Source organism: Triplophysa dalaica, chromosome 1, assembly GCF_015846415.1.
Source record: "Triplophysa dalaica isolate WHDGS20190420 chromosome 1, ASM1584641v1, whole genome shotgun sequence".
Classification (NCBI taxonomy): Eukaryota; Metazoa; Chordata; class Actinopteri; order Cypriniformes; family Nemacheilidae; genus Triplophysa; species Triplophysa dalaica.
This window is the reverse complement of record NC_079542.1, coordinates 14,798,353-14,825,937: the sequence shown is the minus strand read 5'-3', so window position 1 is coordinate 14,825,937 and position 27,585 is coordinate 14,798,353. Positions and strand designations below refer to the sequence as shown.

The following is a 27,585-nucleotide window of genomic DNA, read 5'->3' as shown; positions in this document are numbered from 1 at the left end:
CACTAAAGGGCAGTATGGAGTTGAGTACATAAGAAAGACACGTGCTTGACGAAGAAGAACGTGTCCGGATTTTCACGTGGGAACTGACAGGCAGGCAATGTTATTCTACGATTCTTTGTTTTGATTCAGCAACATAAAATCCTGCGTATCGTAAACTACTGCCGTTCTGAGTTGTGTATTTATCGCACGATTTTGAGTTTTGTAATCTATGGTAAGTGCCACATGGGCTCTGTAGCGATGATCTACTAAGTAATTGTCTATACATTGATCATCTGAAAAACTTTTATTTGCAAGAACCTTCATTGCGTTTGCTTCATAATAGTGTTTATTAGACAATGTGTGAATATTCACATTCTTACACCCTGTTTATGTTGTGCACCCTTAAACGTGTAGTTTTAGTGTTTAGAAATTCTCATTTTAAATTATTCCTCTAGTGATACAAAATAATGTAATATTGCTTACCTACAACTGTCTATCATTCTTCTTCTCTTTTTTTAGATTCAGAGTACCATCTCCTGAGAGAACATGACTGATGCTTTCAGTAGCAATAGTGAGGCAGTTATTAATCGCACAGTGAATGTGTCCACCACCACAACAGACTACCAAACTGGAAGTCTGGTGGAGCGCTATCAGATAACTGAAACTTGTCATTTTGTCACTATTAATCATTTCAAAAAGGCAAGGCAACATCTCTATTGTTCATTTTGACAAGTTAGCTGAAACACTTCGAAAGATTTTGACAATTAAGGACTTTCATATCTCATATTTCAATCTCAGGTAGCCCTACAGTTTCCAGATGATCTCCTGTCTGATGCCGTCCAAATCTCTGCCGAAATAGAGAAAGAAACAAATGCAAAGACATTCATTTTAGGAGACACGTCCTATGGCAGGTAAGAACCATTTTTCTTCAGAATTTTATTTTATGATTTGTTTTATCTTTAATTGAGGTTTTTTTATGCTTTGTCAGCTGTTGTGTGGATGAAGTAGCAGCGGAGCATGTACGAGCGGACTGCATAGTGCATTATGGGCCGTCGTGCCTTAGCCCATGCCGACGACTACCCCTTCTGTATGTATTCGGAAAGAGACCTAATGATGTCCAGCAGTGTGCTGCAGCCTTTAAAGAGCTTTACTCTGACCCCCAAAGTCATGTCATCATCCTTTATGATGTCACTTATTCGCATGCTATAGGTAAATGTTACATTCAAGGTTTTTTCAAAGTCTTGTTAATTATGCTATAAATGCATTATGCCTAAACATGATTTATTTCCTTTATCCTCAGGTGATCTCAAGCAGCTTTTGTGTGAAATATACCCCAATGTTGTGGTCTCTCTTCTGAAAGCAGATCAATCCAATGGTGCTAAACTCATACACGACAGCCTTGTGGCCGATGATCAATTAGATTCACAAGATGATAGAGTTATATTTACATTTGGCAGACAGTTTAGTATACAAGAGGGACGGAGAATTGACGATTATAGTATGTTCTACATTGGGCAGGAGGGCCTGACTCTTACAAACTTTATGATGACTTGGAACCGTTGTTCCTTCAGCTCATTCGATCCAATAACGTGCACAGGCCGAGTCGAATCGATTAACATCAACAAGGCACTAATGAAACGCTATTATGCCGTCGAACGCGCTAAAGATGCCAGTGTGGTGGGAATTATGGTAGGCACACTGGGCGTCGCCAACTACCTGACCATCATTGAGCAGCTGAAAGACATCATTCACAAAGCAGGCAAAAAGAGCTACATGTTTGCTATGGGAAAGATCAATGTCCCCAAGCTAGCTAACTTTTTGGAAATTGATGTTTATGTGCTGGTCGCATGCCCGGAGAACTCGCTGCTGGATTCAAGTGAATTTTATAGACCTGTGGTGACCCCCTTTGAGATGGAACTGGCTTGCAATAAGCATAGACAATGGACCGGAGAGTATGTCACGGATTTCCGAGATTTACTGCCTGGTATGGATGTCATTTATTGAATGATTTGTTCATTTATGTTGGACAGAACTATTTTTTCATATAAATAACTGAAAACATAGAGTTTTTAATGTATATCATTCTAAGTAGCAGGTTATCTTCACACGTGGTATTGTGGTGATCTTACTACAAAGATATATTATAGGTGGAAGCAGTCATGTGGGTTTACCAGAACCAAACCAGTCTAACAACGAGGAGGAGACCACAGATGTCTCGCTTATAACAGGAGCTCTACGGACTACTAATTTCACCACCTCATCAGAGATAACAGATGGCACTTTACAATCCACTTCACTTGTCCCCAGGAATGAAAGTCTCACTGTGGCCAATACAAACACTGCAGGTACTGAGCCTGAATGTGTCTCTGTATGTAGTTTCTTTACTGATTCTGCTTCTTAAAGGTCAATCCTGAAAAAATGTACTTTTATTTTAATCAATGTCAGAATATAATTGTTATTTTTTTGCAGCATCATATTTGGCTGGCCGTAGTTGGCAGGGACTGGAGCCCCAACTGGGACAGACGGCAGTGGTAAAGGCTGTTGAGGGACGGAGAGGCATTGCAATTGCTTATGAGGAGGAAGGATTGGGCAATAGAGACTCTTCAACAATACCTCACCAACAATCATAACACTAACATACATTTATTGGGATACAAGTTTTAATTTAAGTGTCTTCTGCTTCAGGTCAAATATCAAGAATGATGAACATAACATTTCATTGATTATTGTATTTGCCAATAATATTATCACATTCTGTAGAAAGCAAATGAAACATATAGGGCAATGTAAAATATACATCTCAACTTGATTTTGTGAAAGTTATAATGTTCTCTCTCATTACCCAAGTATAATTTTCTAAAATAATAAACAGGTTTCAAGATTCTACACGTGATATCATCAATGATAAGAAGTGATGAGTAACATTGGCAGTTGCTGGTGATGAAACAAGTTCTGGTGATCGCTACTCGAGAAAAATATTTTAGTTTATCCCAAATTAACATTTTAAATGTAAACGTGACGTGTTTAACTCTACACCTTAGTCCCAGCTGTTTGTTTAAATCTTGAATGTTGATTCAGGTTCATTGCGGATCCCCATTAGGCGCTTTAACAAAGGATGATGGGAATATGCCAATCTTTCCATTGCACTGACCCTCAATCCAATCATCATTGACTGAAAAGAAAAATAATTTCAAGTGACAATGTTATTACCATATTAGTGAATTAAGTTTCAGTTTTTTTCTCATACCTTTTGAAAGAACTGTGATGACATCTCCCTGTTCAAAAGCCAGATCTTCTGGAGTGGAAGTTTCATAAGAGTAAAGAGCAACTACTTTCTCATGAGACATGCTCTTCCCCTTAAAAAAATAGTTTTGTGACAGAAAATAGGAGCTTTAGATTTTGCTTATTGACACTTTGATTTTTTTACATAAAGTGCAGTATTTTACACCTGTCATCTTCGTGTGTAAAATTGTTGTATTATACCTCAGTAACAGAACACCAAAGGGTAAGACGACCACCCTTAACACTATTCCAGACAGCCTCCATTACCGAGTCCTCAATGATCACTCTCTTATTTGAGTCTTCCTCTGCATATCTGAAAAGTACATTAAACAAATTTACCGAACACTTCTGAAGAGACCCTATAAGAGATACTAAGTACCATAACCGAGAGTTTTTATCCTAAAATGTTGTCTCTGTAATGTTATTTATCTGGTTTTATTACTGTAGAGTTAATGTTGATGCAGGCAGCTTAAGTTTAGTGCTTATCTTCTGAAGAATGACTTCATATGCTTGTCCAAGTGCAATACTGATGGCAATGTTGAACTTAAAGTGCACTTTCACAATGCAGTCCGAGAATTCTTCAGAGTTTTTAGCCTGCAAAGTTAAAGTAGATGAGAAATTATCTTAATTATAATCCGTTTATGATGCAAGAAGCATAATGGCAGTAAAGTTCTTTCTAATACATTGGGTACTTGTGGTGTTGCGTAATAACGTAGTTTTGTTTTTATTAGTTCATGAAATGATGAAATGAGAATGTTGTGAATATTGAACCTCTGCTTCCATGGCCTTTAAAACTTCCACTGGTCTACTGGGTGGTGCTCTTCTGGGTGGAGCTGGTATATCATTATGTTCAATTAATGGTTGAATCTATAAGATGATTGGTTACATTTGATATTTATTGGATAGCATTTATGAAGGAATAGAAATTAGCTCATATAAATAAGACAAATAACAGCTTTTCTGGCCAAAATTTGTGAATACATTTTGGTGTAAATGACAATTACCTGCATTGTTTGAGATGTCATAGAAACAATATCCAAGGGTTCTAGAAAATTATAAGGTACAAGACCTCGCTAGAAATAACCAGAAATATAAATAAGGAACAGAAAACACAGAAACGTACACATCGTTTTAGAAACATTAAGAAAAAAGTCAACTGGTAATAAAAATATTTATGGGACATGGCCTAGTGATTGCATATGCCTTTACTCAAAGAAAAAACACCTTCTCATTGAAAATGACAGATGCCCAGTGGTCAGCTCCTTTGTGAAGAACAAAAACGATGTTGCCAGGCAACACAGCCAACTCTTCTTTGTTCTCAGGAACAAACTCATAGAGCACAGTGTGTGGCTCACCTTCAAATGCCCTGTCAATAGTATATGACGTTATATTATATAACATGAATGATTAGAACATCAACAAAACAATACAAAACCCCACAACAATACAAAATCATCTTTAAATTAGAATATAGAAGTCTTACTTGAGCACTTCTGGAACTTTTGGTGTTGATGGAACATCATCAACCTAAGTGATATACAATAATTTATACGAATAAGACACATTTCCTTTTTAAAATCCATTTCTCTTTTTTCTGTCTTCATACTACTTTTAACTTACTCACTTGAGGCTGCAGTGGGGCAAAACCTGAAAACTGGTCAGCGGGAACAATAGAAGCCACAACCTGTGAGAAAATCAACCAGTGTTCATCTAAGTTCATACCCAAGTAGAATATACGTAGAATTAGACATTAGATTTACACTGACCAAAATTATAAACGCAATACTTTTGTTTTTGCCCCCATTTTTCATGAGCTAAACTCAAAGATTTATGACTTGTTGTATGTACCGAGATAATCCATCCACCTCACAGGTGTAGTCCGGGGGGTCTGAAAACTAGTAAGTGTCTGTTGTGACCACCATTTGCCTCATGCAGTGCAACACATCTCCTTCGCATAGAGTTGATGAGGTTGTTGATTGTGGCCTGTGGAATGTTGGTCCACTCCTCTTCAATGGCTTTGCGAAGTTGCTGGATATTGGCAGGAACTGGAACACGATCCAGAGCATCCCAAACATGCTCAATGGGTTACATGTCCATGGAGACACCAAGTCACACGCTTGCTCATGTTAACCAGAAGCAGCAAGCAGTAAAGCCAGGAAATCAACTTCCAATGTAAACTTACCATTAGGCTTCCGCTTCCTTTTTGCATCGCTGCCAGCGGCTAGTTTCGTATGTAATACGATTCATCAAGCAACCTTGGTAAGTTTATTGGAGATGGTGGTCTAGTGGGTTAAACCACTGAACTGGTAAATCAAAGGTTGCTGGTTCAATTCCAGCATCCACCACCAGTGTGTCCTTGAGCAAGACACTTTACTCCTTGTTGCTCCAGGGGGATTGTCCCTGTAATAAGTGCACTGTAAGTCGCTTTGGATAAAAGCGTCTGCCAAATGACTAAATGAATTACTCTTCAAACCTGGTAAATTTTGGCTTCTATTCCTATTATTCTGTCGTCTCACGTCGCAGAATACACAAAATGTACATGTAATAATCTCTTCTCCCAAACATCATAAAATAGAGACTGTGTCTGTCCCCCGGATTAGAAAACATAAAACAATGTGCAAACCTCTTGAAAGTAATTGAATAAACGTTAAACAAATCAAACATGACAAAATACTGATAATCAACTGTTATGACACAAATTGCAAAATATTAGAAGTCTCTCTAATAAAGCACTTTTTGGTAACGATATGATAACAGATCATAACATAGACATGCTCTGTTTGACAGAAACATGGCTTATGCCAGATGATTATATTACTTTAAATAAGACTGTCCTCCAAGATTATTATTATAAACACAAGCCTTGTTTAAAAGGCAGAGGGGGAGGTGTCGCTGCACTTTGGTACTTCATGTATCAACACCTACAAAACATTATTAGCTTTTGTGTATATAGGCCTCCAGGGCACCACACAGATTTTAAAGAATTTGGTGGGTTCTTATCAGAACTAGTACTGGCCGCAGATAGAGTCCATTTCGTTGGTGATTTCCATGTAGATAACGATACAGATGCGTTAGGAATGGCCTTCAAAGACACTCTTAACTCCATAGGCGTTAGTCAACATGTGTCAGGACCCACTCACCTTCGTAAGCATACTTTAGATTTAATACTGACTTACGGTATAAATGTGGACAACTCTAAAGCAGAGTGAAGACATTTCGGATAATTATCTGATATCATGTTTGCTTCACTGGCCTACGGCTGCAAATCAAACTCCATGTTACAAAAATAGTAGAACAATTACTTCAACTATGAAAGATGCGTTTCTCAATGATCTGCCTGAATTGTCTCAAGTCTCTAGCATGAAAAATAATAGTGAAGATCTTGACATTACTATTGAAAGTTTAACTCCACCTTCTCGGAAACACTAGACACAGTCTCTCCTCTGCGTTTAAAGAAGATTAAAGAAGGCAGCCCAACACCGTTGTATAATGAACACACTTGGGGTCTATAGAAAGCGACCCGGAAAATGTAGCGCAACTTTAAGAAATCTAATTTAGAGGTATTTCGTACAGCATAGAAGGATATTACTCGAAAATACAGGAATGCCATAAAAACGTCTAGATCAACCTACTTTTCATCACTTATAGAAGAAAACCAGCACAACCCTAGGTTTTTATTCAACACAGTGGCTAAATTAACAAAAAAAATCAGATTCTGGACATCAGCATAACATTAAACGCAAGCCTGATAATGGATACCTGTTAGGTAGCGTACCACACTGTACTTTACCGAACCATACTGCTCAGTGGAAAAGAGGCATTAGACAGATTTGTTAACAATATTTGAGAGAAATAGGCCTTTTGAGTACACACAGTAGAAAAAGTCTTAGATCTTTGAGTTTAGCTCGTGAAAAATGGGGCGAAAACAAAAGTGTTGCGTTCCTAATTTCGGTCAGTGTATAATTAATTGCACATTGTTTTTATTGTGCTAAATAGCTGTTACCTTGGCTTTTCCAAGATAGTCCTTTTTCTCCAGTTCTGCTACATAGCGCTTATTAGGTTTAAACAGCAGCCCTGCTTGAATCTCTACCAAGGGAAAAATCTTCTGTTTCTGTAAAGAGGAAATTACAATATATAAAGATTGTTTTGTGGTGGCAGTTTAAAAACATTGCATAAAGACAGATTTGTCATTTAAGTACATTAATGGAACGATGATTTTTTGAGTCACGACATCTTCCAGTAACTTACACAACTTCACACAAAATCTCACAAGAGCAAGTAATTATGCAATCAAATGTTGCTCGGGGAACATCATGTTTAAGTCATATTAAACTAGAACGCTCCATCATTATGTTTTTACAAATAAGACTTGTTTACTTTTCTAAAGGTTTTTATTTTTAATCAATTCATCTAAAACTTATGTGAACGACTTAAACAGGTACATCATACAGACCAGTATGGCTTCCAGGGCATTGTCAATATTATTGAACTTGGCATCTGCTCTGAGGCTCAGTGCAGTGAGAAGGTTCTCTTGAGCTCTCTCCCATTTTCCCATCTGGGCCTGTGCCAGTCCCATGTTATGAAGAACCTAAATGCATGATAGTACATAATGTAAAGACCGCAGCAGGGAATTGTATCAACATCAGTTGTTTATCAAAAAGATTTCCATCTTTTACTCAAGAAGAATATGGGGAAATACTGCAAGTAGTCGTACATTATTTATAAATCTTAAGAAATAAATAAATGATAGTTGTGTAAAATTTAGCACATAAAACTTGGTCATCATACCTCATAGGCATTTAGTTTATATCTCAGCCCCAATGGTTTGTAATCTATTAGTTGATTTCCTCTTAACTCTTTAAAAGCCTGTTGAAAATCTAGAAGTGACTCTTCAAATCTGAAGACACAATTATGCACACTTTAATTTCATTTATCATCATCAAAGATTCACATTCAAAAATAGTTTTTTTCCCCAAAAATTACAACATAAGGTTATGACATTGAAGCCAATGAGTAAATAATATATTGTCTGGTGACTTATGAAAAGATGGTAATGCCTTACTTCTCCTTTTTGTAGAAAGTAACTCCCCTCTGAAAGAAGGCCACAGCCAGGTGCCCATCTTTGCCAATACTTCCATCAAATGCCTTCACATGTGTAACAGAAGAAAATTCCACAAAGTGTGAAATTACTTCTTCTTCCTCTTTGCAATGACATCTTTTTTTTTTAAATACCAAAAGTGATTTCCTTTACGAAAGACTTCAATAATCTACAGTTACAATTTTAAAGGAGTCATATGACATGAGTTCATGTTTTACTGTAACTTTAGTGTGTTACAAGTTGTTTGCAGATATCTTAGACACATAAAATTGCAAAATTTAAGTCTCAAACCAAAAGAGATGATTTATTTAAAAGCGGATGCTCCTCCAAACCTGCCTTAAACGCCTTGTTTAAACGCGCCCCCACATTTCTACGTCATTTAGTGAGAAGATTTGAAGAACACCGCCCAAATCATATACACAGAGAAAGAAGGCATAACTATTCCTGCTGTAGTGATGTTGTTACTGCTGCCATGTCGTGTAGACGCTGTCCAAAGAAAAACGACTTAGTTGGGACTTCCAAACGAGGACACAATTAGAAATAAGTGGTTAAGTTTTATCTACAACACTTTTCCAAAACAGCACAACTCCAAAATCCAAGTGTGTACAGCACATTAACACCTGGTTGTGCACAAAGGCTGTTTCTAAAAAGTGGGACAAATCCAATTTTCAAAGGACAGTCTGCCACTTCTAACTCACAGCCTGTAACGTTAAGTATGTTTTTATTATTAAAGAATTTGCAACTGACTATTCAAACGTAAGCTTTTTGTCAGTACTACGATCACAAATGCAGAAATTTCAAGAGCTGGATTCATCCTCCTATCCTCTGGCTGTGTTCCCCTACAGCATGATGCTACACCAAAAAGTCAATCTAAGTCATTTTATTCAGTAACTATGTCCCTGCTGGATACAACAAATAATTGGTTATGATTTGTTTAATTGACTTTGTCGCGTTGCGTCAAGAGACAGTGTCAAAGGTTGCTCGAGAAGTTAGCTTTAGCTATTTGTTAAACCTAATAGTTTTTAATAATAAAACCTTACCGATCTATTACGCTCTGATGACAAAGTTGATTAGTCCACATGGTCAAATACATTTCCACCCTATGCTTTTATCCATCCAATATGACCCCTTTAAATATTTTTAAGTAGTCTTGTGAAACAGCAAAACTGCCATGTTCCAATGATTCTGAATTCTGAATGATTTCATAAGTCCTCCATAGTCACCTTTTCAGCCTCATCTAACTCATTGTTGTTCAAATAGAGACAGCCAATGTTGTAGGCGATTTTTGAGCTTTTCTCTTCGATGTTGAGGAGAATCCTGAGAGCAGATTCCGTGTCTCTTTGCTCAACACAAGCCACAGCTTCATCCCACTGACGCAGAGTGCTCACAAACGACATGCTTCCTCAGATGTCTGTTAGCAATGTGTTCTTCTGTATTATGAGCACACCAGTGATCGTCTGAAACTTTAGAGAACAAAATAACCCCCCGCACTGACAGAAAGGAAGTGCTCAGTTCTCCTTGCACTTATATTTGTAGTTTCCTGACTTAGCAGTTGAGTAAGTTCACTTTTTCAGTGTAGAGCAGAAATGTCACATGTGTATTATTAAACCTGATGTCTTACATTTACAGTACGCATTTCCTCTACACCAGAGGTTTTCAAAGTTTTTGATTTCAATTAACCCTTATCATGAACCTTTCGTGAGAGTCCCCCTTCCTAAAATACATTTCTACCAGAGAGACTTCAGAGGCAATATAATAAATTTATATAATTTATTTAAAAATAATCAGGAATTAGAAATAATAAGAAAGAGTTCTTTGGTGTGGGACCCATACGTATCACGAATCTGGAAGGTTAAAGATTCTAGCTGTTCCTACCTGATGAAGTAACCAGGGGCAGAGCCTACCCCCCAATGCATGGACAAGGGCCAACCAGTGGTGGTGGGGAGGATGGAGGTGAACTTCAACGTTAGTATCTGTGAACGCAAAAAAAGAGTGAGTAGAGAGCTTATTTACAACAAGTGTCAAGTGATTATTGGCTAGAACTATGTGTAATGTATCAGGTAGTATTAAGTCTTTCGGAAAGTTGTGTCCAAAACCTGAGGTCAGACAAGCACCCTTTGAATAAAGGCCAATTTATGGTCCGGCGTCGGACCTATGTCGTAGGCAACAAGCCGATTTTTATTTAAAGTTGTGAGTTGTTGTCCGCATCGACAAGCAATAACCACTAGGCATCAGTGAGTGTCCACAAGTGTGTTGCTTGTGTAACCAAGACAAGAGCCAAAGAAGAAGCAGCTGGTTGTGTAGCTGTCTGAGAAGCATGAGCAGTGAAAGCAGCAAGTACACTTTTGCAGCTTGAGTTCTTAAATACAGAAAAACCTGTCATTTTTTAATTTAATTCATTTGTGTAAATATATGAGGGATTTTTTTACCTGAAGGGAGGGGTTCAAGCAGATCAATCACAGCAATTGCGGCCCACGTATAGTTTTTACATTTTTGGAGAGGTCCGGCATAGGGTACGCGCTACTGCGTAGGCTACGGCGTAGGTCCAACACAGAAGTAAAAACTTTGCTAAAATGAACCAGATCACTTAAATAAGGCACAGAGTGAGCTAAGGTTAGCAGCGCATGAGAAATGTTATGCCCTGGGGAATTACACTCATGGCAAAAGTGAGATGGCCTAGTAGAGAAAGCATATCATGTTTGGATATACACAAGAATCAATAAAAGACTACATCAAATTTTGATAGCAAGATTTATATTGATTTGTAAAAATAACTTTTTGTTTTCGAAACATCAAATAAATAACATTAATCATGCCACAATGTGGTAATTAGCTAACACATTCTCTCATTCAGGTTGAACACAATCTTAAGTTAATCAAACATTTATTTGAACACAAAACTGCATGTGTCGTGAGTAATGGGTTGTCCTATAGAACCCAGAAGACATTGACTTGAAGTCATAAAAGAGATTGCCCAAAAAATCTTTAAAATCATCATCTAGACAAATATACAAAACAATTGTGTGGTAAATGTTTACATCACATTAAACAAAATTCATAATGACAGCATCACCACAGCGCTTTCTAGTATCACAAGAATTTAGCCTAAAAAACTGTGTAGTATATTATATGAAACATCAAATAAAATTCATCATGACAGGATTACCACATCACTTTCTGTTGTCGAGTATCTCAAACATTTACCCACAATTGTGTGATATTATAGACAGTTTCATCTTAACAACATAAACAAAGTTACTGCATAAACTAAAAGAAAATATATATAGTTCAAACAAAAAGTCAACAAAATTCATCATGACAGGATTACCAAAGCACTTTCTGTTGTCTACTATCGCAAAAAAATTCTTCCTTACTTTGTGTTATTATACGACGCATCACACAAAATTCATTATGACAAGATTACCACAATACATTTATGGTAAAAGAATTTACCATAAAATAACATCTTTAGTGGCATCATAACTGCATTAGCTAGCTAAATTTCACAAGTCTGTTGTATTTATGCTGTTTCTTGTCTCATATTATGTGACACTTGACGTGATTACGCTTTCTGAGAACACTTTCTGTTGTATAGTATCTCAAGAATTTACCATATGATGACGTCTTCAACCATTAATTGCGTCATTAAATAAACGCAGGAGGTCGGGAATCACAACATATCTGTTGATGAGGTTCAAATGTGGTTGTTTTGCTGATGTTAATTCAAAGTTGCAGGAGCATCCCTAGATAAAAGGGTTTTTGTTGTCTTGGTGCAAAGCCTGCCAACTATAGAGACCGCAGATGCCATATAACTTTGTGCTCCTGAAATAAAAAACATTTTCAAAGTTGATCTAATCTGTAAAAGGGTCAGATGATAAATATAACAAATGATAAATGTAACATACCAGCTAACCTCTATATTTAGGTTCAGGGAAGAAATGTTTTTGTTGGAAGGAAAAGCACAGATGAAGTCGACCAGCTTTAACTCTGGGATGTTGCAAGTATTAATGTCGGTGTGAAAGACCTCTTTAAACAGTCTTGCAATGCATGCACTGCCTGTTGCAATTAGACCAGGCAAGGACCGGATGCCGGCCAGGACCAGCGAACTAGATAGTTTCATCCACCAGGCAGTCAGGAAGCTTAACTCCCTCCCAACCCTGCCCCTCTCCCCTCTCTTGCCCAATGCACCACTGAACTCTGACCGGACTTTGACTAGATTCATGCTGTTTGTTTCTTTCTTGGCCGGACACTTGATGTACTCTTTCAATGGAGTGCATGGATGAGGATACTGCATTACACTTACTGTTTATAACAGGTTGGGATTTATGGGAGGATCCCTCAGATTGACCATCAGTGCCACTGGATGTAACATTTTTTTCTTCTCAAGGCTATACTGTCTATGACTATATATCATAAGAAATTAAAATCATTACAATATTATAATATAAAATTCAAAATAACATATTCTTTATAAATCCATAACTATATTTATAAAAAAAATATTTTGTTTAACCAATTTACAGTGATATATTAACTGTCATGTTCCTGCTTTAGAATGAATTTTATAGCAACATAAAAAACAATGATAATTAAAAAAATTATTATATGTACATGTTTTGCTCAAGGCATGGACGCGAATCTCCAGGCTCATAAGGAGTCAAATGTTTGTTATAAAGGTTTTAGCATTTCCTGTCAGCTGTACAGGTTCTTTTGAATATTCTTGAATAGCAGCCTCCAAGACAACTTTGCTTTTCATAGTAGAGAAGAAAACATCCCCTGAAAAACACACAGACACAAAAAATTTAAAAGTTATTTTATAAAATGTTGCCAATTTATTTGGGTTTTTAAGAAATGGCTAATGTGGTTAATTTAAATGAAGTATAATAGAATAAATAAATATACAGACAGATTCACCATCAGTCGGGTGGTAGTTGCATTCTGGAGCAGAAGCAGCAGATGAAGTCCAATCTGGCTTTGTGAAGGAGTGGATGCTTTAAAGCATTTATAGTCGCTTTAAGAAACCACTGATTCCTTGTTGTTCTAAAACACATTTTTAAAAACTATGATTATCAGGGTTTTTTTAAATAGCTGACAAATGTGTCATCATGTATTTGATTCTTCAAACTGAAGCACAGAGAACTATTTAGTTGAAAACAGTGTAGGTCACATTTAAATAAAAACAAGCTGTTATATTCTTAGTTCATCTTTTAGTTTTTTCCTCAGTATTTTGTATGTTAATGCCGTGCAATTATAAAATGATTTGTCTTACCCTTACGGCTGGATGTCATTGCTGACTGTTGTGTCCACACTCGGGATCTCTGTAGGATGTTTACCGAAGGTCACACTTGGATTTTTCGCCAAAAACACTTAAAAGTTTCTGCAAGCAATAGCGGTCACTTCATGGTCTCAATTAACTGTAGACCAGAAAAACACTTTAAAACGTACAATATCTCACAGAAGTGAGTACACCCCTCACATTCTTGTAAATATTTGATTATATCTTTCAAGCCTTAAACCAATTCAATTCAATTTCAATTCAATTCAAGTTTATTTATATAGCGCTTTTCACAATGTGTATTGTTTCAAAGCAGCTTTACAGGGGCAAACAAGAAAAACAGAAAAGTTAAAACACAGCACAGTGCATGGTATTTATACAACGAGTAAGTTCATTCTAATAAATAACATCTAATTTCTAAATAAATAAATGAATGAATGCAGTCTCCCGGTGAGCAGGCCAACACTGCCCTGCTGTGGCGAGGAACCCAAACTCCAATGATTGATTAATGGAGAAAAAAACCTCGGGAGAAACCAGGCTCAACCGGGAGGGCCAGATCCCCTCTGACGTGTCATAGCTGCACTCAGACTGGTGACATGTGATTTTAGTTTAGCATTTAATACCAAATATTGTAACTTCAGCATTAATAAGACAAATAGTCCAAAAAACCTCTTAAACCTAAACCTCTTGGGCATGGAGTTCGCCAGAAGTGGAGTCCGCTTCCATGACAGCATCACGGAGCTGGTGGATGTAAGAGACCTTGCGCTCCTCCACCTATCGTTTGAGGATGCCCCACAGATTCTTTTGTGGTCGTTATCATGTTGGAATACTGCCCTGCGGCCCAGTCTTCGTAGGGAGGGGATCATGCTCTGCTTCAGTATGTCATAGTACATGTTGGCATTCATGGTTCCCTCAATGAACTGTAGCTCCCCAGTGCCGGCAGCACTCATGCAGCCCCAGAACATGACACTCCCACCACCATGCTTGACAGTCTTTGTCCTTTAAATGGTATGTAATGGAAACCATTACAATTTTTGTGACGTTTATTGGGTTTCATTTGTTTTGTTTCAGCAAGGGGCGAAAAATGCAATACTTTTATACTGTATTCAATATATTTAGTTTCATTTTAGTATTTGAGATTTTGTGAACATGTAACCCTGTTTAATATAATAAATTGTAAAAGTTTCATCATTAATTATAAGATCAAGTCTTCAAAAATTTGAGTATTAAACTCTGGGGTATATTAAATATATTATATGTATTTTATACAAAAATATATAAATTACCACTGTTTCCTTTAGTTTGCTTTGTTTACCTTTAATTTCTCTTTAGTTGTTAGATATTTGAGTCAATATGTGTATTTTAACCATAGGCTGTATAAAACAGATTTTAACATTTCAAAACTCCAGCATCGGCACTATATGTCTGCTAGAAAGTGAAATTCCCATTAATTAAATATAAAACATTTTGCAATAAAGCAGGACGGCAGAATCTATGACAGTTTAAAGGTTTGTTACGTAAAATCAGTATGGCCAATATGGCGTCGGTTACCGGAGCAACGCAGGGAAGAGGAAATAGCCACTCCACATCCGAAATCACTACGGCTTGGGATACATGGCATTTCCTGTCAGTGTAAATAGATAGTTGGCTGACATGGTTTCACTCCACTCCACTGATGCCTTCAAGTAAACAAGAGGACATCTAACGAAGCCTTCTCCATGAAAGAACCGTTCTTTGCTGCAAATGCATGTGGCGGTGGGATAACGCGCCGATGTTAGCAAGCTAACATGGACCTTGGATCGATGCTGTACAACAGTTTGAAAGATGTAACATGGAGCACGACGACACTGCCTCTGGATAGACTTGTTAGTTCATACAGACTACCACAGGTTGTAAAGTTGGATAGCGGTAAGATTTGCCTTGCATTGTGTTGTGTAAAACCCAGTGTTTATAGTAAATCAGCTGCGGTTGTACTTGTGTTGCGTGCCGCAGCTGCTGCCGCTGCGCGTGGGCGGTTGCGCTCCTGTGGAATTCCAATTATTAGCAGCCTAGCGCGCTAGGCTAACATTACCCTTCCTTCACTCAATACACACTCTCTGCAGAAGACATTTGCGTCTGTGGCCATCGTGTATCTACTTAAACTTTACACATTAAATGTGGAGTATTGAGTAAATGTTAGAACTTATTTCCCGGCCGAACAGCCACATAAAAGTCAAATAAAATAGGCAGAGATGTTAGCGAGCTAACGCAAATTAGCCAGAGTTAAAACCGACTATAGTACTAAGTGTCTACACGAACACTGGCCTCATAACAATAGTGGTTTCCATTTGGTCATTAAAACAAATATGTTTTCGCAACTAAACAAGAACCTCCTCAACATACTCTGTGATCCCAGTTTGCATTTCTTCTTAAAATTGACCAAAGCAGCACTCACAAATATAGACTTAATAACGGCAAAAGAGTATTTTTTAAACTAAAAGATTACCAATAATCTCTTGTAATATAGGAAAGTAACTAAATGTTATTGGAGACACGATGATTTGTTAATTGTATTGGAAACACAAGCTTATTTGTGTAAAGATGGAGGAGGGGTAATGCCAGGAGAAGTGGATTATTATCATTATGGGAACTGGGGCACTATCATTAGAGACAGTGACTGTAAATCTGAACCCTTATGAGCTCGTTCAGTTTAGCAGGCAGAGTTACACACCTTTTTATTACACCTGTCACATCATAACAATCTGTGCTGTACAAATGCTCTGCCTACACGTATTAAATTGTATCTTATTATTATATATAAACAAGCTTTCTAAACCAGACCTTTAGACATTTCCTTCACGACAAATACAATTTTGACCTTACATATTAAATCACTTTGTACTGTTTATTTGGTCTGTTCTATAATTTTATGCTTATGGACAATATAATGTAAATCCACTGTTTTTCTACTGATGTGATATTTGAAAGGTTTCTGTTTCATCTCAGGGGAATCAGTGGAAGGACTGAGAGAAAATGACTACCTCTTGATTCATTCATGTCGCCAGTGGACCACAATTACTGCCCATAGCCTAGAGGAGGGCCATTATGTCATCGGACCGAAAATCGAGATCCCTGTCCACTATGAGGGTGAGGCCATTCACTGTCACACAAGCTATATACAGAGTCTTTCTGACAGCTGGGGAAAGGAATTATAAATTAGTAATTCGGTTTTCACTATTTTAATGTTACCCAGCCCAGGTATCCGAACTAGCAAAGAAATGTGCTGCTTATATTTTTTTGTGGTGCAGCATTCCCATCAACCACGTCTGCAGTTCATTAGCTAATTGGTCTTCTCATATTGACATCCCTCTGGCTATCAGAAGAGCAGTTTGGCCTCTTAAGGGAAACAAATGAATGTGTTTTTCTCTTCAGAGACTAGTTTTTATGCACTCTAAATTGTCTGACAAAGTAAATTGTCTATGCAATTGAAATAATGTGGAAATATTATTTTAAATGTACATTTTTGCATGATAAAAATGTTTAGCAATGACCAACACAAAACAGAAAGACCGCTGTATAATTGCATTTTGAATAATAAACATTATTGCCCATTATTCTGTATTTAAGTGCACTGTTTTATGGTTGTTCTCAGGTCAGTTTAAGCTGCTGGAGCAGGACAGGGACATTAAGGAGCCTGTGCAGTACTTCAACAGCGTGGAGGAGGTGGCCAAGGCATTCCCTGAGCGAGTTTATGTCATGGAGGAAATTACCTTCAATGTTAAGGTCTGGTTTGACCCTCCTAAACTAATGTTTTAGGATTGTTCTAATAAAATTCCTTTTTCACGAAGAATCTACACTACATTGATTCACCTGAATATTAAAGATGAGGTAACACTCATTTAATTAATCTTGAATACCTACACCGTAGTATTGCATACTTGGTATCTTCGAAGAGTATTAAGTTATATCAAATTTATAAAAGACAGATACAGATGTTCGATTATTTCCGGATAAAGACGAGTGCCTGGAGGTGTGCAGGGGGGCGGAACACCATTTACATAACATTCATCACTGAAATGCCTACATCTCTGCAAGCCTGTGAGAAAATGAGCGGTTCAGACTTTGCTCACTTTCTTACGTAGGAAAACGTTCTTATTATTATATTTCCGCCACTTTCTTTGAACATGTCAACCCATGGCACTGCTGCCATTTTTGTTTGGCTGCACAGACCAACACAGAACACTGTTCCCAGCCTCACAGGAGACAAGACAGCTATGAAATCCTCCACACTGAACGAGGCAAAGCTGTAAATAAAAACATTGTAAGCACCGGCATTTTTTTAAGTAAGACCTCAGGGACCTGTTAGAACTTAAAAGTAGATAAAATGTCACCGTGACGCGTTTGTCCGTTCAATTATAGAAAGCATTGTGTGTGGCTTGTGAACACGATGGGATTGTCCTGTGTAACGTTACTTTCACTTAGAGAAAACGCGATGCGTTTGTCTTGAAAACCTTAATTTATAGAAAACTGTGTGTATGGTTTGTAGACACGTGACGGGTTTGTCATGGTTACATGGGTTCCCGCCACCCTCCTGTTTTGTTATTTCACCCATGAAACCTGTGATGTGATCGTGGGTCTCGCTTCCGAAAGCGGTCGTGACCGGAACAACGGAGCTGACCGCCTTCGCGAATGGCCCCGGGGGGAAACAGGTGTGCTTATAGAAAACAATGTGTTTGGTTTTTAAAGACAAGACACAGTTGTTTCTCATTCACTTTGTGACCCTTCTTTCTTGGGTTTGTAAATACACGATTGGTTTGTTGTGAGTTTTCACTTATAGAAAACGTGACGCCTTTGTTAGGAGTCTATTCGCTTACAGAAAACATTGTGTTTGGTGTTTAAGACAAGACCTTGTTTCTTATTCGCTTTATGTGACCCCTCTTTCTAGTTTTGTCTTTGGAAGCACAGGCTCACAGCCCTGGCTGCTTTTTCTGCTGAAAAGGGGGCGGAGACTAGCAGCTCATTTACACTTAAAGACACACGCACCAAAACAGCGCGTCTCTCCTCGCATGCATAACTGGGGAATTAGAGCATGGTATAATAAAATAATATAAAATAATATATAATAAAAGATCTGTGGCGTATTTTGAGCTGAAACTTCACAGACACATTCTGTGGACCCCTATGATTTAGATTACATTTGTGTAAAACTAGAAAAAAATACTCCCCTTTAAGATTTTAAGTGACTTTCAGCAGATGTTAAGAATCTGTTAAATTTATCATATAACATGGCTCTTGTTTTTTCCCAGATGGCATCAGGAGAGTCCAATGATGACACAGAAGTGTACAACATCACGCTGAGCACTGGGGATGAGTTGACACTAATGGGTCAGGCCGAGATCCTTTATGCCAAAACGTCGAAAGAAAAGTCACGTTTCAACACCCTTTTCAAGCGGATCGGTAAGCTAAACTCCATAAGTAAGCTTGGCCGCGGCAAGATGCCATGCCTTATCTGCATGAACCACCGCACCAACGAGAGCATCAGCCTGCCTTTCCAGTGCCGAGGTCGCTTCAGTACCTGTTCGCCACTGGAGCTGCAAATGCAAGAAGGGGAACACACTATTCGCACAATTGTGGAGAAGACCAGGTTACCTGTGAATGTCACGGTGCCTAGCACCCCGCCACGTAACCCCCATGACCTACATCTGATCCGGGAAGGCCACAGATACAAGCTAGTCAACATCCAGACCAAGACGGTTGTTGTATGTTGTGCTTTACGTTCGAACAAAATACTGCCAGTGTATTTCCCCTTGCACGTGTCTACAGCACTGCCACGTTTACTGGTGCCTGAAGGGCTGCTTCAGGGAGAAGCTTGGTTGGAGACGGTGGTCCATCGATGGTTTGCATATTGCAAGGAGCAGTTTGATATTGACGACTACTCCAGAGCAGTCCGTGACGTACGGGTGGACTGGATCGAGGAGGGCAAGAGTCCGAAGAAAAGCAGCACTTGTGGAACAGGAAGTGGGAGTGCGATCTGTAACACCAGTGGAGGTGGAAGCAATGGCTGCCCATCACATATGCATCTGCCAAGTTCTCTGAGCTCAGCCCGAGATGAGCTCACACAGTCATTTCACCGCCTGTCTGTCTGTGTCTACGGCAACAATCTCCATGGCAACAGCGAAGTAAACCTTCAAGGCTGCGTTAGTTTATGCGGAGATTGCTGTGCACCAGAACCACCCGATGCAGATTATCTTTTCCCAGAGTTGCTGGAGAGTTCCTCAGGTTCACTTAAACCAGACGTGCCATATGAGGAGCTTTGGTTGGATCATGTTAAGAACCCAGGACCTGTGCTAGAACACAACGAGGGTGTCCGAGGAAACTCCACCATCGCTGACTGCATGACTGTACTGCCATACTCTACAACAGGTCCAACAAGTACCGTCCTCAGTGCAGATGTCAATCTACCTCGACCTCCAGTGCCTCCAAAATCTGAAGCTGTGAGTTCATTTTTTTTCATAGATTAGTCGGTTTTAATTCTCTAAATAAAAACATAAAATGTCCTGGTGTATTACTCTTTAAAGGCTTATGCTTAAGTCATCGCCAAGATTTTAATTCACAGATTCATGATTTTTTTCTGTCTGTTCACATAGATCAGAATGTTCCCAGTTTAAGCAAAGTGTATGCTGTGATTAAATGGTGACTTATTTATTTACACTGTTGGTCAATCACACCAGACAGGATTTTTTTCCAAGTAGGAACAAAGGTTACATTTCCTGGACTTTCTAGTTTTAGATTGGAACATCCTGTCTCAAGAAATCTCTGTTCTGACATTTGAGGTAGATGTTTATTAACCACCCTCACAGTGTAATTATGTAAAGATAAAGTGATCATTGTTTTTCCCCCATTGCAGGTGAAAGAGGTGTGCCGGTTGTTGAACGCTCCACCAATTCCACCACGGAGTTCCAAACAGACAAGCTCAGGCAGCATCACAGTGCCGTACCCTTCTGCAAAGCCACGACAGACAGACACTCGCTCCCCAAGCCCAACACTATCCTATTACTCCTCTGGCCTACACAACATGTGAGTTACAGTTTTGAGCAAATGGACTTTAGTTTATTTATTCATGATGTGTATTTATCACAACTGAACGATCCTCTTGTCCATCTCAATAGAGGTGGAGAGGGTGAGCCTCCGTCTCCGAACGAGTCCGATGATCAGAACCATGCATGCTACCCGTGTAACTGGATCAGACCAGATGCCAGTGAGGGCTCCAAGCCTCTCCCTTGCATTGATGCCTCATTTTCCCGCCTTTCCTGGCCAAACGATTTCTGTGGGGCTGACTCGTATAAAGGTGAGGATTTTCCTTCAGTACACTGTCGGAGTTACTCTAGTTATCCAAGAAAGAGGACACCTGGTACCCCTAAGGCTTGTCCCACAGGGCTCTTTGACTTTGATAGGCCGGAGAATTTTAAAGGGAGCTCTGCGACCTCCAAGTTCAAAAAGGGGCCTACCCAGTCTTGCACCAAATCCACCAGCTACACTATGGAAATTTACAGAGACAAATCTGCAGAGGAATGTAACACTAAGCAAAGCCAGTCCTGCCCCATTTTGCCTCCAAGAACCTCCAAATCTAACGATACAAAAAAAGATCCAGAGCCCACCACTACAACCTCAGCTAATGTTGACGCCTTGGAACTTGAGTCTAAAAGCTGCTCGCTTGAAGGGTCACATCAAAGCCCTACAGATGTGTTTTCAAACTCCTGTCCTGTTGCTACAGACTCACAATGGCAGCCACCGAACAACCTATCAGGTCTCTCCATTGAGGAGGTTTCAAAGTCACTACGTTTCATTGGTCTATCCGACGATGTCGTTTTGTTGTTTGTGCAAGAAAAGATTGATGGAAATTTACTCACGCAGCTAACGGAGGAGATTTTGTCAGAGGATTTTAAGCTAAGCAAACTTCAAGTAAAGAAACTTATGCAGTTTATTAATGGCTGGAGGCCTAAAATGTAACATTGAACAAGCAAGCCAGGAGCAAAGAGCAAAACATGCAATGTGCTGCAGCGTCAGCCTGAAATATTGGCCTTCAGTATTGCATTAGACTGTTTTGTATCTAAATGCTATGCACAGTCTTGTAATGATTTTAATAGCCATTTGTTAATATATATGTGTATATAATTATATATAAGGATTGCTTTGTGTATTAACCTCTATGTTATCTCTTTGTGACCTTACGGTACCTGCACAATGGATTTATTTGCTTGAACCCAAAGCCTTTGAAAGCAGAATATATTTTGACCCAATCCAACTGTGGCCTAAGTTTCCTTGGTTGTTGATCAATAAACTTGATTGACTTGATCATTTCTTTACTGAAACAACTCTTGCTTTACATTGAATATGTCTCAAACATTTGGATTTTACTTAATTCAATTGAAAAGGTTATCCGAAATGTAACAAATCTATTTGTTTTTATAAAATCCTTCTGGTACGATGTCAATAAATTATGAAAATGGGAAAATGCAGCGATGAAAAGGATAAAGCCTCAGCCTTTCACAACATCACTTTGCAGACTTTATTTTATGATTCCTGTAGAAAAATGCATCCAAAAAAACCACCAGTTTTCCTTCATCAACATTAAAACATAATTCATACACAACATATAGGTTGTGTAGCAAATATTAAGGTCTTTGAGTGTTATTGAATATTATCACAGCCTCATCTCAGACAGTGGTTACGAAATTGAGCATGGAGCTAAACGCCATGTCTATACACTAAAACCGTTTACAGTTTTTAGTAATACAATGTTTTTGTCACAATGACTCAAATCCATGGTTCCCAGCCTACCCATACCCTGCCCAGTATATTGGGATCTGTTGCCTGATCGATCAGGCACTCTACCTGCTCTTCAACACTAAGATCTTTCTCCTTGTGTCGGGCTCTTATGTTGTGTGGTTCCTCTCCACGAGCGACAGCTACCATGCCCTTATACTCTGGAATCTTCTCAAAACCCAGACAGAGCTCCTCACTAAAACATTAACAAATCAACATGATTAGACTTACATGTCCCTTTAAATTTTGTTATCAAATATAAATGTTTGTACTGTATTCTCATCCTTTGGGAAAATGCTTAGAAATTGTAAACGTTTAAAAACTATTACAAATAATTTTGAACTGCATCAATTACAACGCAGGTTGGTGCTCTGCAGATTCAAAAAAACATTTTTCAAACAATGTTTTATGGATGGCTGCAATGCCATTAAACAGAGTTACCTTGTTATAACCGAGGGATTGACTCCCTCTAGCTTCCTGCGAGCAAAGTTGACCTTCTGTAGAGGGAACCAGTTTATTTCTTTGGTATTCACACTTTCTGTCCAGGTACCTCCTTTCTTCAACTGCTTGAGCTCGAAGTTCTTTAAAATAAGGAATAAGAGTGTTATTAGTATGTTGTATGTTGTTCCTGTAGTTAAGTTGGTAGAGCATTGCAAAGACCATGTATGTATAAATGTAAAGTATTAAGTCCAAAACTTTGTTCATCAATGTGGGTAATTTCTTCAATTATTGCATTAAAGTAAGCATTTGTTTCTCTTTGCATGCTTAATAATGAGGCTTAAATCATCTATGAGTTATTTTACCTTCCAGTCTAGTGAGGGCTCCTTAACAAACACATCCATGGTGTTGAGTAACAGGTCTGGGTCATCTCTGAAGGCTCGTAGCGAGTGGACCATCACGCTCTGGATGAGACCAGACTCAGCCATGGGTCGCATCAGGTTCAAAAACTGCCGTGTCAGTCTGAATGGCATCAGTTCAGGCACTGGGAGAAACTACACACAACACATGTAATAATGATTATTCCTTATTTTCCTCTACACCATAAATTCATGTTTGTTCATCAATCTTCATGCAGAACAACACATGCACCTGTGTTAAGCATCACCTTAAAGTTAACTATATGCTAACAGTAGTAGAAAAGTCCACCTGTGTTGCTGATCCAAAAGCGTGACCGAAGTCAATGCCGATCATGCCACCAGTCTCTGTGTTGATCATGAAGTTGGAGAGATGGCGGTCACCAATGCCCAGAATCCAATGACTGACGCAGAGCACAGCGTGAGAACTGCTGAAATGGGATCTTAATGACAGGAAGGCTTCAGGTGTGGTACTCATCCTCAGAAAGCCACGTCTGAAAAACAAGCAGTGGAACAACACATACACAGTCATTTTAGAGTTAAGAGAATCACCATTAATAAATCTCAACGAGCAGGCTAGTTTAGATAGTCATATAATCAAATTTGACTAAACTTTAAACATTAAAACATAAAAAAAAATAAAAAAAATAGTAATGCAGGCATACTTTAACAAATCATCAGGCACCATCTGCTCAATTCTTCTAAAGTTGTTAACAGTGTCCACACGCTTGGCCTTCCTGTAGTGTATTAAAACAATAGGAGATCAGAATAACAGATCTTTGAGTGTGACAAGAAATCAAATGAACCAATGACTTACTTGTACAGTTCAGCATATCGATTAATGCCATCTCCCTTCCCAGTCATTTTACTGATCCAGTAACCATAATTATCATTAGGCCTAAGAAACACATTAAACCAAAGGATAGACCTATCAGGTGTTGTTCTTCCATCTTCCATTGCACAACAGGTTTATTGTTTAAATTGTATTAATGACACAATAAGAAATGAATGGGCATTCACTGTCCGACTCTTTTTAGCTCCTCTTCAGTTCTTCTGCTGGAAAGGAAGTCCTTTAGTGTGCAGGTGTTCTCCATCCACTCGATCAGGCCGATCCTGTAGTTTAAAACAACCCCAAAAGACGTTTAGAGACACATATATGTACCTTACATTTCATAAGACCAGCATATAAACCCTTTAAACTCAAAAGCAAACAGTGTACCTGCTGGTGATGGGAATGACTTGGTAGGTGCGAAGCGTCAGGCTACGTTGAGAACATGCAGTGTCTTGACTGAGAATCATGTTCATCACACCGAAGAGCTGTTCGATACGCTGGTCCTGCCTCAAGTCCTCTCCTCCCTTTACTAGGAATGGATAATCCCGCTCGTCATCTCCTCGTATGATGAGGCGCTTTGGCCGTCGAATAGACGTCATAACCTTTACCTGTGGTTGAGAAAATAGACTGTATTACACTGAAAAAGTGATACTTCTGATATGTGTGGAAACATTATTCTTCATACCCTTTCATCAAAACCTGTGATCTTTGCATGATATTCTGGCAAAGGCTTTGATCTGCCATCATATTGACCTGTAGCAGAGTTAGAATCACAGCTTGAGAAAACGTTTCCACATTTCAAAATGCTAAACTCGTCTTTTGAGGTGATGACATGAATAAATATTGATGCTAAAAATGTCACATGATGAACGAAAAGTGCACTGACCAGGCACCTCCATTTCATTTCTGATCGTGTCCACCTTGAAGCTGCTTAGCCAGGGTGAGTACTCCTTCAGATTTCCTGGCTCTTTCTGGAATTCTCTCATGGAGGCAGCCATTATGTCCACCTTCTTTAGGTACGCCTTGTCCTTACGCTTCTCATACAGTATGGATCCTCCAGGACCAAGAAGCTTCTCTACTTCCTTAGAGAATTTCTGTGACAGACACATAAATGTTAAAGTGTCCATCAGCATATCGCGTCGTAAGAAATAGAGAAACAAGCACAGGATGCTGGATTAATCTTCACCGATAACACATTTTAAATCTAAAAATGAAGGACACCTTTACGTTATACAGTAATCTATCAAGCATTGGAAGGTGTCAACCTGAATGAATTTTCTCCTGAAAGATCCGAATCCCGGGGCCTTTGAATCACCAAGTAATCCAGTAATTTCTTCATAGAGCTGTTTAATACTCTGTTTGTCCAGGGTTGGTTTCTCCAGTTGATTCTTCACCTCTTCCCACCAATCCTGCCGAAACATAATTCCTGGATCATGACTAGCTAATCAGGGCACAAATGTCTCAGATCATAAACTCAAAAGTCACAAGAAATCCTGATAAATTAAAGGTGAAGTGTGTCATTTCATCAAATACAAGTTCAATAAAAGGGTCAAAATTGGTCACCCACTAGATGTTCCAAACCTATATCAATATCTGTGTTCTGTTCACACAAAGAAAGATGTCTAGAGGAATGTTAACAACTAAAAGTCCTGGGACATCATTGACTACCATTTTCCTAATTCCTAAACAAATTTTCCTTTGTGTTTAACAAAACAAAAAATATACAAAACATTCATCCTACTATGGTTCTCCAGAACTGTCAGTTGCTAACATTCTTCCAAATATCTGTTCAGGCGAACAAATACATGAGGGTCATAAAAATTCATGACAGAATTTTCATTTTTGGGTGGGTTGTCCCTTTATCTTATCACAAGTCTAGATTGGATATGTGCAACAATAAGAGCAAAAGGTCCTCTGCAAAAAAAACCTGTCTTTGCAGAGTACATGAAACTTAAAAATGTGTTTGGCGCCACAAGTGGCCAGAAATGACATCACCATCATTCTAAAGTGCATCACATAGTAGCCCTAAATACACAAAATGAACGTACCTTGAAAAGCATTTCAGGGTTAGTAAGCTGCTGAAGTGCCTCTACAAACTCTTTAATGACCCCACCTTTATCCAGCGATGACCTCAGCCTAGAAACACAAACGCAGAGTTCACATCTCTTAGTGCCAGTCAAACCAAAGCCACTTAAAGTGAGAGTTCACTCCAAAATAAATATTCTGTCATCATTTACTCAACCTCTTGTCCTTTTAAACCTCTATGGCTTTCTTTCTTCCACAGAACACAAAAGAAGATATTTTGAAGAAGGTTGTTATTTGGCCCCCATTCACTTGCATTGGTTTTGTGTCCATAAAATTAAAGTGAATGGGGAACATTGCTTTTCGGTCACCAACTTTCTTCAAAATATCTTTTGTGTTCTGCGGAAGAAAGAAAATCATAAAGGTTTCAAATGATGAGAGTGTAAGTAAATGATGACAATAATGTTCTATTTGGGTAAACGATCACTTTAAAGACTCTTTACATACTTCTCAACAAACTGCCGGTTCCTCTGACCGCTCGCAGACTCCTCAAAGGTGTAGTTTTCACTGCTGATCATGGACGGGTACAAGAGAGCTTGTGGATAGTATTCAGCAATCTCCTCTATAACATGTTGAACTGCTATTGCCTGAGGCTTGTCAAGCAGAGCCATCATTTGACTGATCCAGCCAATCAGCAGCCAGCAAGGCACATTAACCACCTATCAGGACCAAAAAAGAAAGTTCCCTCACAAATAAACAGTGTCACTGCCATACAAAATCAGTTAAAGGGATGATCTTCAGCATTCCCACACCTCTTTGACCATCAGGTCGAGGGTTTCAGCAGGGTAAAGCTCCACTAGCTGCAGCAGTCTAGGGAACTTGAGTCTGGCCTCCTCTGAGTTGAGCTTCAGGGCTTTCAGTATCATCTTCACTACATGTGCAGGTAAGGACTGAAGCTTTGAACTGATCACTACAATAAAACAACAGAGAATCAATGTGTCTGTATTATTTTTGATTCTCCAGTTTATAAAACCAGACGAAGCTCCCTCTTACGCTCTTCTTTCTGTTCACTCTCTCTCAGTCTTCTGTCACAGTAGTTCCCCAAGGTCATGTAGGCCTCAACGCTACCACGCATGTCCACATGCTGTTGGCTGAAGGACTGCTCCTCCTCTTCGGCATTACAGGCAGCACTGCGCAATAGATCTAGAGCCTGCATCTGAAGACCCTCCACTACCTGACACAAAAATCGCACATAAAATACATATGAAAATGCATTCATTTAAAACTAGGGGGCATCAAACTGATTCACAAAAGTACAAAAACACCACATGTGGTGTGTAAAAAGCTGTCATAAATTATGTGATAGCTTCAATGTTCAATCCTTGATGCATTAAAGTGATTGTTCTCTAAAAATAAAAAAATCTGGCATCATTTACTC

The 27,585-nt window shown here is 38.7% G+C and overlaps 4 protein-coding genes across 6 annotated transcripts in view; 2 read left to right on the top strand and 2 right to left on the bottom strand.

Annotated features, from left to right (window-relative positions):
• The first annotated feature begins 68 nt into the window (after positions 1 to 68).
• On the top strand, positions 69 to 2,865 carry dph2 (diphthamide biosynthesis 2). Its single transcript, XM_056755647.1, has 7 exons — positions 69 to 211; positions 499 to 678; positions 778 to 890; positions 968 to 1,188; positions 1,280 to 1,963; positions 2,127 to 2,324; positions 2,449 to 2,865. Exons 2-7 carry the CDS (start codon positions 526 to 528, stop codon positions 2,607 to 2,609), a joined length of 1,530 nt encoding a protein of 509 aa, XP_056611625.1. The 5' UTR covers positions 69 to 211; positions 499 to 525; the 3' UTR covers positions 2,610 to 2,865.
• On the bottom strand, positions 2,607 to 9,835 carry ncf2 (neutrophil cytosolic factor 2). The gene is made up of 14 exons (XM_056755658.1): positions 9,583 to 9,835; positions 8,324 to 8,406; positions 8,050 to 8,158; positions 7,715 to 7,849; positions 7,265 to 7,372; positions 4,886 to 4,945; positions 4,745 to 4,788; positions 4,486 to 4,627; positions 4,266 to 4,334; positions 4,033 to 4,128; positions 3,704 to 3,855; positions 3,463 to 3,574; positions 3,227 to 3,335; positions 2,607 to 3,151 (listed from the first exon to the last, which is right to left on the bottom strand). The coding sequence occupies exons 1-14, from the start codon at positions 9,754 to 9,756 to the stop codon at positions 3,060 to 3,062; spliced, it is 1,485 nt and encodes a 494-aa protein (XP_056611636.1). The 5' UTR covers positions 9,757 to 9,835; the 3' UTR covers positions 2,607 to 3,059.
• Positions 9,836 to 13,894: 4,059 nt separating this feature from the next.
• garem (GRB2 associated, regulator of MAPK1) lies at positions 13,895 to 21,968 on the top strand. The gene is made up of 6 exons (XM_056773423.1): positions 13,895 to 15,542; positions 16,620 to 16,760; positions 17,266 to 17,396; positions 18,920 to 20,107; positions 20,521 to 20,690; positions 20,783 to 21,968. Exons 1-6 carry the CDS (start codon positions 15,422 to 15,424, stop codon positions 21,621 to 21,623), a joined length of 2,592 nt encoding a protein of 863 aa, XP_056629401.1. The 5' UTR covers positions 13,895 to 15,421; the 3' UTR covers positions 21,624 to 21,968.
• Positions 21,969 to 22,090: 122 nt separating this feature from the next.
• The window catches only part of prkdc (protein kinase, DNA-activated, catalytic subunit), a 29,519-nt gene continuing 24,024 nt past the window's right edge, over positions 22,091 to 27,585 (bottom strand). For all 3 annotated transcript variants that reach the window (XM_056773130.1, XM_056773214.1, XM_056773299.1), the window contains 15 exons: positions 27,201 to 27,381; positions 26,960 to 27,117; positions 26,655 to 26,866; positions 26,174 to 26,261; positions 25,391 to 25,534; positions 25,012 to 25,219; positions 24,811 to 24,878; positions 24,513 to 24,733; positions 24,314 to 24,406; positions 24,111 to 24,191; positions 23,959 to 24,030; positions 23,586 to 23,787; positions 23,243 to 23,431; positions 22,881 to 23,020; positions 22,091 to 22,635 (listed from right to left, as the gene is read on the bottom strand). In XM_056773130.1, coding sequence (XP_056629108.1) covers positions 22,431 to 22,635; positions 22,881 to 23,020; positions 23,243 to 23,431; positions 23,586 to 23,787; positions 23,959 to 24,030; positions 24,111 to 24,191; positions 24,314 to 24,406; positions 24,513 to 24,733; positions 24,811 to 24,878; positions 25,012 to 25,219; positions 25,391 to 25,534; positions 26,174 to 26,261; positions 26,655 to 26,866; positions 26,960 to 27,117; positions 27,201 to 27,381 — 2,262 coding nt within the window. In that variant the 3' untranslated portion in view covers positions 22,091 to 22,430. The remainder of the gene's footprint in view (positions 22,636 to 22,880; positions 23,021 to 23,242; positions 23,432 to 23,585; positions 23,788 to 23,958; positions 24,031 to 24,110; positions 24,192 to 24,313; positions 24,407 to 24,512; positions 24,734 to 24,810; positions 24,879 to 25,011; positions 25,220 to 25,390; positions 25,535 to 26,173; positions 26,262 to 26,654; positions 26,867 to 26,959; positions 27,118 to 27,200; positions 27,382 to 27,585) is intronic.